We start from the raw sequence: 14316 nt of genomic DNA, 5'->3' as shown, positions 1-14316 counted from the left end.
AAATCCGTGTGGGCACCCAAGTTCCTGGGTGGTCAGGAAATCTAGCGCTGTATGAAGCTTGTGACCGTGCTAAGTTTTGGTACAAATTATGGAGAGATTGCCTATGTCCCCGTCAAGGAATAGTCAATGAACTGAGAAAAGTGTCAAAAAAATGTTTTGCTAAGGAACTTGCCCTTCATCAATCTAAAATGCAGCTAACAAAAATCTCAGTTGGGCCGCAGGTTGGACATCCCTGGCCTAAACCATTTGTACATAGTATGGTAAATACTTAGTTATTGGCCAATTCTGAGGGAAACACGCTAAACGAATAAAAAAGGTACCATTAAATATCTCTTGTTATGTTATTTCCAAATGTTATTTTTTGGAAATATTATTTTGGACCCCCCCCCCTCTGATTGTTTCGCTAGTACTAGGTCACTTTTGAACGTTATTGCATAAATCACTAGAGGTGTGCCTCAATTTGATTGGTTTACGTCTGTGGCGTATTTATTAATTGTATGACATTATTCTAGGATTGGATACCTTAAAAATCCTTTTGCGAGCTTCAACGTCAGGTGGCCGTCTCAAAGACAAAAGGTCCATTAGTGAATTCTCCCAGGAGACTAGAGCCACCTTTTCAGGCTCAGCGGGTTCGAACACGGGTTGTTCTCGTCTAGTTTCAAGTTTCTAGATTCTCGTCTAGTTTTAGCGGGTTCGAAGCTTCAACCCCGTGTTTGATACACTAGATGCACTGATGCACAACGCCTTATGCACTAGATGAGAACAACCCTTGTTTAAAGACGGGTTGTTCACGGTTCAGCGGGTTCGAACACGGGTTGTTCTCGTCTAGTGCATTAAGCGTTGTGCATCAGTGCATCTAGTGTATCAAACACGGGGTTGAAGCTTCGAACCCGCTAAAACTAGACGAAAATCTAGAAACTTGAAACTAGACGAGAACAACCCGTGTTCGAACCCGCTGTACCTGAAAACGCGGCTTAGTTATCATTGGAAGATATTGAAAATTTGTAGTTTGACTATGAGATTTGATTTAAAAGACAGTGAATACCTAATTTTAATGTATCCCCACTACACCGTAGAACCATTGGACACTAACATACTTGAAAACTTCCCATTGCGTTACGTGTTCAAACGGAGCGTGGTAACGTAGGCGTTACCAAGTAGACCAGAGCTCAAAAGATAATTTAAAGTTATGTAATTTTATGTTTACATAACTACCCACTTTCCACTTTCAATCAAAGTGGATAGCACCATAGAAAACTCCTAGGCCAATTTGATGCACTGTTTTTAGCTCTGAAGACGCTAAATTTCAGCTGGCGGGGGGGGGGGCAAATTGGGGTTTGAGAGATATTTGCCGAAAAATGATTTACATGATTTAAGAATTTTATATTATTTTTTCATCTTCCTGGATAACACAACGGGATCTCCATTTCAATTTTTTAATTTTGTTGCCATGATTATAATTTTAGGTTTTATGTTACTGATTTGTTTATGTGTTCTAAGTCCGAATGGTTTTAATTTCTGCTTTATCTTCTTCATTTCCACTTAGAACACCTTGTTAACTATTCAGACGGAACACCATAGAAAACTTCTAAAGCTGCCAAACTGATGCACTTTTTTAGCTTATTTTTGGCATTTTCCTGGCAGATATGCTAGAAAACTTTTAGGGACTGCTTTTTACTGTACTTTAAAAAGAAAATTCTGCTTCGTTTAATCTAAAAACAAAATTTGTATTTTCTAATTGTTTCATCTACCTGAATACTCCATTTCTGGCATAAAACGAGGAAAGCTAAGTAATATTTCTAAGATTTCTTAGAAAGTAAGTGTCGGCCTTATCCAAGCATTACAAGTTATGGCAAGACGGCACAATCTAATTAGTTTGGCCACACAAACTAAAAACTTTTTTAATGGCCGAGGTAGGGTGATTTTTTATGGTAATAAAAAATTATTTAATTTTTAAATTAAATTTAAAAATTAATTTAATTTATAAATTAATCGCCTTAAGCAATTATTAGAGAAGGAAACTCAATAATCCCTCTCTTTTAAAACATTATTGATTTTTCTGTGAAACTTTAAGCCAGTAAGAAGAACAAAACATTTTTATTATTATAATTATTATTATTATTATTTATTGGAAAACCCGTCATACAAAAATAGGAAAAGACGGAGCAATAAGCAAAAAAAGAGAAGAAATACACACAGACTTAGGAGTTATACATGTGGTTTGTAGTGACGAACGCTGGAGCTTAGATCTAAATCAGCTCTTAGAACAAATTACACAAAACGAGAAAGAAAAACTCAACTATACGCTGCTCTGTAGGTACGCGACATGTTTCTTTTTTTTGTGCTCCTAAATACTGAACAAACGTAAGCAATATGAACATCATTGCATCAAGCCGCAATTGGTAAAAATTAACCCAAATAATCATCAGTGAATTAAAAATATACAATAGATAATCATATCAACTAGTGTAAATATGACAAGAAAGGGCAAAACAATTAAACGACACTTTCGCCCGCTGGTCTTGAAATCAGATCACTCTCAACAAATGATTCATTTACTCCGATATACATAGATATTAGAAAAAAGGAAATTATTCAATCACGGATTTTTTGCATCTTTACTTAAAACAATATGCTTAAAAGAATGGATAATTAATAAACAGTTAAATTATTAGTAATATACACAATATATTATCACAGAAAATTTGACACCAAGTTTGAGAATAACCAGCGTCACTTAAATTAGACTCGTACGAAAAGAGACTAAATCATCAATCAATTTAACAATTACAACAATTACACTAACTGCGAAAACAAACACTTAAACAGGAACAAAAAAAAAACACAAAAAATACATCTTAACCACTGGGCCAATACCGACGACCAAGGGTGGTTCAACTTCGTTAAACGAGAATTATAAGCACGAATTTGCTTTTCCACGGCTATAATGGGGTCAGCAATGCTGAATTTTCTAATTAGATAAGAATTGAGGCAAAACTGAACGAATTTTTGACTTGTCAGAATTTGTGACCATTTTCCAAAACGGCGATGTGTACAGATAATGTGGTAGAGCAACAGAGTTAAAAAAAATTCTAAAGAAGACGGCGGATGAAGCGTAACTTATAAGTTACAAAAGAAGCATATGATAGCCCAACTCTACGTTCAATGTGAGCAATGAATAGTTGTCGCGTATGCATTATTGACGAACCAATGGGAAGACCGAGGTAGGTGACAAGACCATATCCAGGGGGGGGGGGGGGGTTACCGGTCTGAGCCCCCCCCCCCGAAATTTTTGACCGAGTCGAAAATAAGTCGAAAATTAGTAAAACCTAGGTAAAAAACAGTAAAATTAGTCGAAAACTGAGTCAAAAATTAGTAAACCCCCCCCCCCGAAAAAGTCAAAAATTAGTAACCCCCCCCCCCCCAAAAAAAATCCTGGATCCGCTCCTGGTAGGTGATATGATCTACTGGCTAAATCCTACTACTTCCGAGAGGAATATCCCTAGGCGACGCTTGCTTCCAGTTGAAGAATACAACTCCTGACTTTTCAGCATTGAACTGAAGACCTAGTTTTGCATTGTAGCGTTGCAAAAATCTCGCTAATGCGCTGGATAGTATTTTTTTTTGGGGGGGGGGACAAGATTGTTGTGCAAGTAGTTGTACTCTATTTCTCTAGCGTTCTAGTGTGCTGAATATTTTCTAGGGAGTCACTGCTCATCTTACATTTTACTGTGTTATGAAAAATTATACTAAGTTTGGTTTTAAAAAAAAAACACAGGAGTTTAGTACATTCGACTCGGGAAGGACAGTTCTGATTTGCACGATCCTAATAATTGTTTTGAACAAGATTGTATCTGGGGGGGAGGTAACGGGTTTGAGCATCCCACCGCCCCCGAAATTTGTCCCCCGACTCGTGCATATAAACAAATTTGTGTTGGTTTTTGAAGTTTATTTTTTACGAACCCTTTCCAAAAAAGACTACCCCTCCTCCCCAAAGAAATCGTATATAGGCCTTTGGTTCTAAGTAAGATATACTACTCCTTGAGCAAGTAATAAACAAAGAGATAAAGAGACTACAGTCCTATAATTCTGGGGTAAAAAATATGATTTAACATCATTGCTTTACAACTGTGACGTATTTTTATAACTGTATGCCAGAAAGGGAAGCCAAATAACTCCGCCTTTTCAAAACTTGGCTAGTTCTCTCTATATCCGAGAGTAAATTTCAAGCCGGTGAAAAGATCAAAACTGAAATTCCGCCTGATTGGCTCTTCTGTATGAAAATTTAACCCAACGGGTAACATTTATGAACCGAGTACGAAATTTATTGGTTACCAAAAAATTGCTTATTTGGGCATCTGTACATGGGCGTAGGCAGGATTAGAAAGCATATTGTCTAGGGGTGGGACAGTCGATAGTGTGATGGAGTTTTATCAACTGCTTTTCCCAAACCATCTGCTTTTTCAGCCATATCTAATGTAAATTTGAAGGTCTAGGGGGGGGGGGGGCAATATATATATATTTAACCCATTAAAAAGATTGAAAAGTTTCTGAGGGCATATCTAACACTTTCTTTTTAATGAGCTCCTCAGACAAATCTTTATTAACAGGTCATGCGTGTAGAGTCATCATTTACGTCATCCATTATTTATGTCATTATTGTCATTCATTGTTATTTATATTATTTATGTCATTAATTCCATCATTGCATTTATGTCACTGTAAGAACATGGCTCTTTAAAGTACGAATGCCAGTGAAAATAAAATATTATTGTTTGAAAATAAAAATAATAATAAAAACAAAAAGAGAAAATAAAATGAAAATAAAACACTATTGTTAAGTCGACACTTAAACAACCATATATCAAATGTATTTATTTTGACGCCCTTGGTGCTGCGCGTTTTCAAAATTCTTGTTCGTGTGTTTTCAGGATATTCATTATTCTGCTTTTTCTTTCGGTTGTCTTTTTTATATTTTCGGTTTTTCTTTTCTTGCATTTGAAAACGGTGGAGCGGAAACGGAGGTTTCAGCGAAAATACTTCCCTTTTTAATGTTTGTTATTATTGTTATATAGGTTTGTTATTGTATTGTTTTCATATATATATATATATATATATATATATATATATATATATATATATATATATATATATATATATATATATATATATATACATACATACATACATACATACATACATATATATATATATATATATATATATATATATATATATATATATATATATATATATATATATATATATATATATATATATATATATATATATATATATATATATATATATATATATATACGTATATATATATATATATATATATATATATATATATATATATATATATATATATATATATATATATATATATATATATATATATATATATATATATATATATATATATATATATATATATATATATATATGTATATATATATATATATATATATAGAAAAGCCACTGCAGGAACAATCACGACTCTATTGATAAAACTTAAAAACCATATTTTTTGCGTTCGTTAAACTCCAGGATTAACAGACAATGAACATAAAAACCGGACATCCTAATTTAGATCAAATGCTGCCAAATTGTTTTGAATGTAGTGTAGATAATGACTTCAATATTTTTTTTTTTTTTTTTTATTAAGACGAGTTACGAAATTAATACCAGCAGTTCCTCCGTGAATCAATTGCTTTCAATCGAATCAACTCACTGATATTTTAATTTACAGCCTTGTTGATTTATTTCCTTTACAAATATTATTTAAATTATACTTGTTGTTATTTATCTTTTTTAAGATTATTGTTTAATTTAGCTTTTTTTCTGATTCTTTAGTTTTTTCCCTGGATTAAAGACAGTGGAGCGGACGTGTCTACAGAAATATTTGCTTTTTCCATAAATTTTGTCCGCTGGCTCGAATCTTTCCTCCATTTCGCTTTTTTCATAAATTCTTTTTCAGAAATATTTGCTTTTTCCATAGATTTTGTCCACTGGTTCGAATCTTCCCTCCATTTTTCTCTATGTATAAACATATACATATGTAAATGTATGTACGTAATATAAATATGTATATACACTATGTATACACATATACATATACATATTTCTGTAACTATAAAGCCACTTTAAACAACAAATAACAAGTACAACAATAGGGAATTTTTTCGTAATAGAATTCCAAACTTTAAATGAATATTTCGACCCTACATCCAAGGGCCGTCCTCAGCATAGCACAAATGAAAATATAAAAGAGAAAATTACATTAAAATACGACTTTTAAAACTAAAACTTTTTAAAAATAGCCCTAGTATCTAAACTAGGACTGATAGATAAAGTGAGGTGAGTCGATGCAATTCATTCAGACGAAATAAAAAAAAATTCTCGATTGTTCTGCTTGTTATTTGTTGTTTAGGATGGAGAGGCAGTGTGGTCTTCGTCGCTATTTATAAAAAGCGACTGCTGGAATTATCACGACTTTATCGATAAAATTAAAAAAAAACATGTTTTTTGCGCTTTTGAAACTTCACGATTAGATTTTTAAACTTCACGATTAGTAGACACTGAACATAAAATCCGGACACAATAGCTTAGATCAAATGCTGCCAACTTGTTTTTAATGTATTTCGGATAATACCATAATGTTGTTTTCTGTAATATTTAATATTTAAATTCGAATATTATTTAATATTTAACATTAAAATTCTGTAATATTTAAGGAATGAAGTACTTCCTACATGAATCACTTGCTCATTTTCAGTTCTTACCAGATTACAGTATAAGTCTATACGTCATTACGCATTTTTTTTTTTTTTTTTTTTTTTAGTTGACGTATGTGACAGGAATGTTGTATATTGACATTATTTATTTAATTGTGTTGCAATTGTATTTTAATTGTTTTATGACAAAGCAGTGCTGAATTACTCTGATTCTTGTTTTTTGACGCAGGCATTTGCTACAGTTGAATGACCCCCTACCAATAGCACAATAAGTGATACCTGACATGGCTCAATGAATATTGACTAAAGTGACACCCAAGCAAGCTAGTGATTACAGAAGGCACAGATTAATCGAGTGATACGAACGCATATGACCGATTGGTCGAACGCGTCAAACCCCAAACAACAACAACAACAACATAGGAAATTTTGCTACTGTTCATATATACTTATACTTTGGTATGAACATACTATGTGGTACTGTGGTATGTGGTTCATATACACTTATAGTGTGGTACGAATAAACGGCTTTAAAGTGAATAATAAATTATAAATATTAATTAAAATGTAATGTAGTGAATAATAATTGAATACTAATAAAAAAAATGGCTTAATAATTTTAAGCTTTCGTTAATTCTTTTTGTCTAGGATTGATAGGAGTATATTAAGCTCTTTTTTTATTTATTATTTATTAATCTGTTTTCTAAGTGATCTTACAATCTTCTTTTATTTTCTCTTTGTCTTAGAGTTTAATGAATCACGTCCCTTGGCCTCTGCAGGGCAAGGGACGTGATTCATTATGGCCTTTGCAGGCCAAGGAGCGTAGTTGGGATTTGCACCACGTATTTAGTGTATATTCAATTCTTTATGAATAAATCTTACCACATTTTGATAGTAAAATATGAAATTTAGCAAAGAACTTCAAAAAAAAACCTTTTTTTGGCAAAAAAAACTTCAAAGACTCGAAGCCGAGATGCAAAAGACATTCAATGTAACATTATAGCTTTTGTTTGCACTTCTTACCTTTTAAAGTTGCAGAGCGTGCATAACCAAAACTATTTTCATTAAAAAATCTTTAAGTCAATAAAATTATATATTATTAAAAATGAAATAAATGAAAACCATGGCCGCCACCGCGATGGAGGAAAAAACCCAACAGTCTTACCGTTACCATCGTGGCAACTCGCATTCACTCGGCGAGTTCAGGGAAACTACTAGAAGATGGGATCGTGAGTGGTTGGCACTTGTCGAGCCGTCAACAGTGCCCAGAACCTCATGGAGCCTAACACGTCGCGAGATCTCGAAGGCCACGAAGTACGGGTAAGTCAGTACACATAAAAAAACGAGAGAGATACGGGAGCTGTACCTTAACTTTTCTTTTCGGGCCACCAACAATGGACTTTAGCATCATTTGTTTCCGAACTTCTTTATTTTCCTTCTCTAATTTCTCCATTTCTTTTTGATACTTCAGCTGGACTTTCATAAGTTCTTCCTGTAAGGCTCCTACCTCTTTTTGCAGATGTTCTAAAATGATGCTCAATTCAGTAAGCGAAAATTTCAATTTTATGAATTCTAATGTCTTCATACTCTTCTTCTTCACATTACAGTTCAACTTTTAACATAATCCTTCGTTATCAAAACTGGAGGGATTCGTTATCGAAAACAGGGATGGATTCAGGGGAAGGTTCAGGGGTACGTTCCCCCCAGAAGGTCAAAAATTGCACTGATTAAAGGGCTGGAGGGGCGAAAAATATCATTGAGGAAGCCAGATTTGTATCTACGTGTATATATTATCCTACTTGTGAAAAAGATTTTGAGTATGAATTGAAACGTTCAATTCAGTTTGTATTTCATCTTAATGTTCTTATCAAATGTTCAGTAATTATTTTTTTCCTGTGATTTGAAGACATTGAGTCTTGACCCTGGGAGTTCTCCTTCTCTGCTTAAGCTTTAAACGTTAGATCTATTCTGCTCTCGGCTGCTTAAAAGAGCATGGCTTCATACACTTGTTTCGCAGAGCAAAAAAGAACCTTAAGCGATCTCTTCCCACTACAGTCCCAACTTTTTTTCATAATGGGGAAAACGAGCGTTTCGCAGTTGCAGTTTCAAATGTGTTAAAAAAAAACAACTGCCTAGTGAAGGAAATTTGCCATTTGTATTTGGTTCAATAATGGTAACTATTATTTCAATTAATCTTAATCAGTGGCAGTTTTAGGGGGGACAGAGGGCACACTCGCTCCAGGCGCAGAAATTTTAGGACCGCAAAATTTCAAATAAATAATCTAGCGGTTGTAATTGTTTTATATATTTTTTTTTTATAATAAAGTACAGGGCGTAGTTAATAAATTTTTAATTAATTAATCAAATAAAATATATACTAATAAATAAATTAAGATAACAATAATCAAAAAATTAATTTAAAAATTAAATTATCAATTAATTAATAAAATAAATTAAAAATTATTAAATAATAATAGTAATTAAATAAAGATAATAAAAAACTATTAATTAAGTAATAAATTGACAATAATTTGTCAATTGTCAATTAAAGTAAATTAAATAGAAAACTGTAAAAATTTGGCCTGAAAATTTTTTGGGGACAGAGAGGGGGGGGCTAATCAAGATTTCCCCCGGGCACAAAAGAGGCAAGAACCGCCACTGATCTTAATAGTAAAACGCTATTTTGAAAACAAATTTACAGGATTTTTCAAAAAGAGCCTAAAACCCCTCAGAAATGGCGGTGAAGCAAAACGATAAGTATACGATTGGAATCACCATTGTCGAAAAAAATGTACAGGTAATTCCCTCTATCTCAAACAACAAAAAAGAATCATTTTTGCATGGATAGCACTGATCTGTCCTCTTTTTTCTTCTCATTTTATTTCTTCGTCACTAGCGCACTGGAACATCATAGAGAGCTGATTAAGGGATCTTTTAAAAGCTAATTTTCAAATCTAGTCTCTTTCAATAATTTCGACTTTATAACACCATCACAAAGTGCCATATGGCATCCTAAAAGTGCAATTTGAGTGTCTTAGGTTGGCAATTTCGTTTTGGGAATGGAAAGGCTGGGAGGGGCACTGGAACATCATAGAGAGCTGTTCAAGGGCTCATTTAAGAGCTAATTTTACATAGCCGTTTTTGTGGATTAGACTAGATATGGCCACCAGGAAGTGCCGCATGGGTCCGACAATTGGGTGAAATTTCCGTAATGGAAAAGCTAGGAGGAATGATCAGAACATTATGATAATCTCCAAGGTTTCAAACCCTAATCTTGAGGTTTAGAATCCCCCACTTTAATATTCCCCTCCTAGCCTCCCTTAATACTATTAACAAATCATCTACTGACTAGCAGAACTACAAGGCTAATGCAATATGACAGAGGACTGCTTAAGGGTTAATTAAAAGTTAATTTTGACATGTAATTAATTTTATTAAATTTATTTGATACCGTCAGCATAAATTGCAATATGGCACCAAAAAAGTACGATTTTTTTCACTTTTTTTAATTAAAATACCGACAAAGGGGCCTTTTCTAATGGGAAGAACTCCAAAAAGGTATTTTTGAAAATCAAAACTGGGGAAAAAGTAGGGGGACGGCCCCCCCCGCCCCCAAATAGTACCAATAGGACTAGGATTCAGGCAACCATATAGAGAAGTTTAAAGATGCCACGGAATTTTCTTTAATGTGGATGACGTGCCTTATATCTCCTTTCTTCCGATAGCCAATCTAGCAACCCTGAAGGACGAACGGAGGAAGGAGGAAAGCAAGGAGGGAAGAGGAAAGAAGTAAAAAATTCCTTTTTAAACAGTTAAGAAATTTTTAATCATCCTTACTCATCATTTTTAATATGTCCACGGGGACTTTTAGCACCTACAATTTTTTTTACTGAAAGGTGAGGGGAAAAGATTAAAAAAAACTATTTTCTTCTTTGCCATTATTTTTTTCACTTTTATGAATTTGGGTCTTCTAGGGAAAAAAAGATACTTTCAAATTAATATTTTTAGATGATGACATTTATAAACTAACTGAGTAAAAATTTCCTAATTTCCTTTTACTCGCGTTTCACTAACAATGCCCTCAATAGCCCTCGGACAACTTCTCGTTTTCCCTAGTCAATATTCAACCCTTCAACCCAGCCTCCCGCATTCTGCATCAACAAAAATCCCCCTTCTTACCCCAATAAATGCTTCCACTGAAGGATATAGAACATCTTTCATGCCGCACATAACTGATATATCAAATCAGTGAATCTCCTCAACCAAGAACTAAGTTGTCCTTGTGTTTTCAGTGTTTTATTCCCTTTCAATTTTACGAGTTTTAATTATTTGACATTTTTACTGATTGACTTTGACCTTTTAATTTTACGAGTTTAAATTGTTTTTGACATTGATTGACTTTGACCTTTTTACTGACCATTTTACTGATTGGTCTTTATATATTTGTTTATTTTTGTTTTGCCCGACCAGCTATTTCTTATTTTCTTGTTGTTTGTTTCGTTTATTTTTTCTATTTACACTGAAGTGCGAATTTGTCACATTTGGGCTTGTGATAGCCGTTTTTCAGTTATAAATCTTATCTTATCTTAAAGGCTCAATTCAAATCTACTGAACATTTCAGCGTGCTTTTTGTAGATTTATTCATTAAGAAATCAAAAATATGATGAAAGTAAAGTGAGGAGTTGAACTTAAAACGAACAAAAATTGTTGTTTCCCAGTTTTTGCAACATATATTTTAAAACCGTTTCAAACTAACTGGGGAGGGGGGGGGTAAAAACGGTACACTTACCTATTTTTTGCTGAGATTCAGCAAGAGCTTCAGCATTTTTCTCTTTTCCTCTATCTTTTTGCTGTTTTTCTGATACTGCTGCTTGGACCATCGGAGGTAAAGCTTCAAGATCTAGAATACGAATTTAAGTTTTATCTCATTTTTTTCTTCTCAAACTATACTTTTATGTCTTCTAAAATGTCTTACTTCGTCTCTAAAATATTTTGATCTCAAACGACGAAATCAAAAGAAGATGTTGGGATTACCCACATGTCTTCGATATTGTCAGACAGAGAAGGTTTGGCCACGTGGTGCGCAAACTAGAGTACCAGATGACCACATAAGCAAAAGATGCCTCAAATGTCACTAACGGCATGGAAGAAGAGGACAGGAGGCCAAAAGAAGACGTGGCTCACGACAGTGAGCCACGTCCAATTTGAAGACAATTGAAGGGTTCAGAAAATGAGGCCGTCGTTAGAATCGTCAGTGGCTGGAGATCTTAGAGCTTGCCACCTTCGAGCGAAACCTCTAAAGAAGAGATTTCGTCGTCAGTTGGGTGCCACAATGAGCCTGGATGCGGCTTGAACGCGCAACAAGTGATACGAAAATCTTTCGCGTAATAACAAACCTTGAAGATACAGAAATACTACAGCAAGACTTAAACAAAATAGCAGAATGGATGAAAAAATGGAGCATGGAAGTGAATACAGAAAAAAGGTGTCATATTCGGCTAGGCCCAAAACACATTTCTCGGCACTACTGCTTTGAAAGACAACAGATACCTATACAAGAAGAAGCGCGAGACTTGGGAGTGACAATAGACAGTGACATGACTTTCACCAAGCACTGCGAGTCAATCATCTCTAAGTCACCACAAGTCTTGGGAATTATACGAAGAAATTTCTCTCTTACTGATTCAACACTGTTTTCTATACTCTTCAAATCGTTAGTGAGACCAATGATCGAATACGGTCATACAACAACCAGACCATGTTTTCAAAAAGACAGCAATGCAATAGAAAAAATCCAAAGGAGGGCTACTAAATTTGTTCCATCACTTAGAGACTTATCATACCAAGACCGTTTGAAAAAACTGTCGCTCCCAAGCCTCTCGTACCGATTTTTGAGAGGAGATCTTATTGAAGTATACAAAATATGCTACAGATACTGCGACAACATCGCTCCAGAAGAGATAATAACATTCAAGAATAATAACCTGAGAGGTCATGAGTTTAAGCTAACTGAAGAACGTTTCAGAAGAGATGTTGGGAGATGGGCATTCAGCAACCGCATTGTCTCCGAGTGGAACGCACTACCATCAGACACTGTTAACTCAGATTCAGTCAATGCATTTAAGAACAAGATTGACAATCATTATAGTGATAAAGCATTTGATTATTTAAATTTTTGTAGATAGAGGCGCAAGCCTGTTTTCGCAATATATTATTATTATTATTAAATTGTTTCGTCAGTGGGAAATCTATCAATTTGTTAATATAAATTAGTAATTTATAAGTGTATTAATATAGTACTTTCAGGGGAATATCCAGAGGGGAGATGTATGACCCCCTCAAAAAGAACTAAAAATATTTCATCGACTTGTAGATTGGTCGTAAAAAAACTTTCAGCCCCCCTCTCAATTAAAAAAAAATAGAAAGCATATTTCAAAAATGTAACTCGGTGGGTGGATAAAGCTGAAACTCAGCAATCGAGTGATAACAGAATTTAGCATTCCAAAAACTTGTTTCGTGTTGCCATTTCTGTACTAAAAAATCCGGAGAAACCTGGTATTAAACGAAACTGTGGATTTTCACCTGCGTCAAAACAAACATTACAAATTGCAAATTCATAATCTGAATAATTGTTGATAATTTAGAGTAGTATGCTTCGTCTGGATTTGCGTGCGCCCCTAGGAATTACCATGCTATTTGCGTACAGCACTAGGACCATGCTATTTGCGTACAGCACTAGGACCATGCTATTTGCGTACGGCCATAGGACCATGTTATTTGCGGAGACATATAGGAATTTCTACATTATTCTATAGAAGCTCTACACCTTTTCAAAGAGAGTGAGTATCCTCTCACATGGCATTATACTTTGAGTAGACTATGTTTCATCTTGTGCTAGTTAGGACCTTGCATAATATGTTATGAAGGACAAGTTTTTCTGACATAATTTACGTAGACTAGATTTCTACTTCATGATATACATGTCTTTTAGGGTAAATGCGTGTCAGAAAACCGGTGCGTCTTGTTTAGCTGCCAATATATTCAATTATTTTCTTGTATATATTCAAGCTTCAGATTAGAATTTTCTACAGTTTGAATAGTTCATTCATTCTACCAGTATCAATATTTTTGCAATCATTTACATAGATATGGAATATTCTAAGCGACTTCTGGTGAGTAAAATTTTCTCATTATTATAATAAAAAAGAAATCTATATTTTTGTCTCGCCATTAAGTTAATTCAAATTTCAGGGAGAATTAGCCCCCCTCCCCTCCAACCATACAAAATATTAAAATATAATGAGTATATTCGATAGAAAACGCTAAGTATACTTTTTTATATTATGTAAAAAAAAAAAAAACAAAAAAACCCACTCCTAGGTGAGTAAAGCCGTCGGACCTCAGGTCTAAACTTAAGGAGGGGATATAGGTCGGACCTACAATTTATTCACCGATAATTTTGGGCTATGTTATTTTAGGAGAAAGTGAAAGATGTATTTATTAAGCTATTAATTGTTTAAAGCATATTCCAGCCTAGGTAGCATACTAGGACCCCGAGGCTGTTCAGTATGGTGAA

The 14316-nt window shown here is 34.1% G+C and overlaps 1 protein-coding gene across 1 annotated transcript in view; it reads right to left on the bottom strand.

The window, feature by feature from the left end:
* The window catches only part of LOC148940298 (dynamin-like GTPase OPA1, mitochondrial), a 173823-nt gene that overhangs the window by 111785 nt on the left and 47722 nt on the right, over positions 1-14316 (bottom strand). The window contains 2 exon segments of the mRNA XM_089106123.1: positions 8107-8264; positions 11530-11640. Of these exon segments, the coding sequence (XP_088962249.1) occupies positions 8107-8264; positions 11530-11640 (269 nt within the window).

The sequence above is a fragment of the Artemia sp. Qi Xiang Cuo genome, chromosome 20 (genome assembly GCF_049724085.1).
Source record: "Artemia sp. Qi Xiang Cuo chromosome 20, ASM4972408v1, whole genome shotgun sequence".
Classification (NCBI taxonomy): Eukaryota; Metazoa; Arthropoda; class Branchiopoda; order Anostraca; family Artemiidae; genus Artemia; species Artemia sp. Qi Xiang Cuo.
Note: the sequence above shows the minus strand (reverse complement) of the source record. Positions and strands in the feature narration are given on the sequence as shown.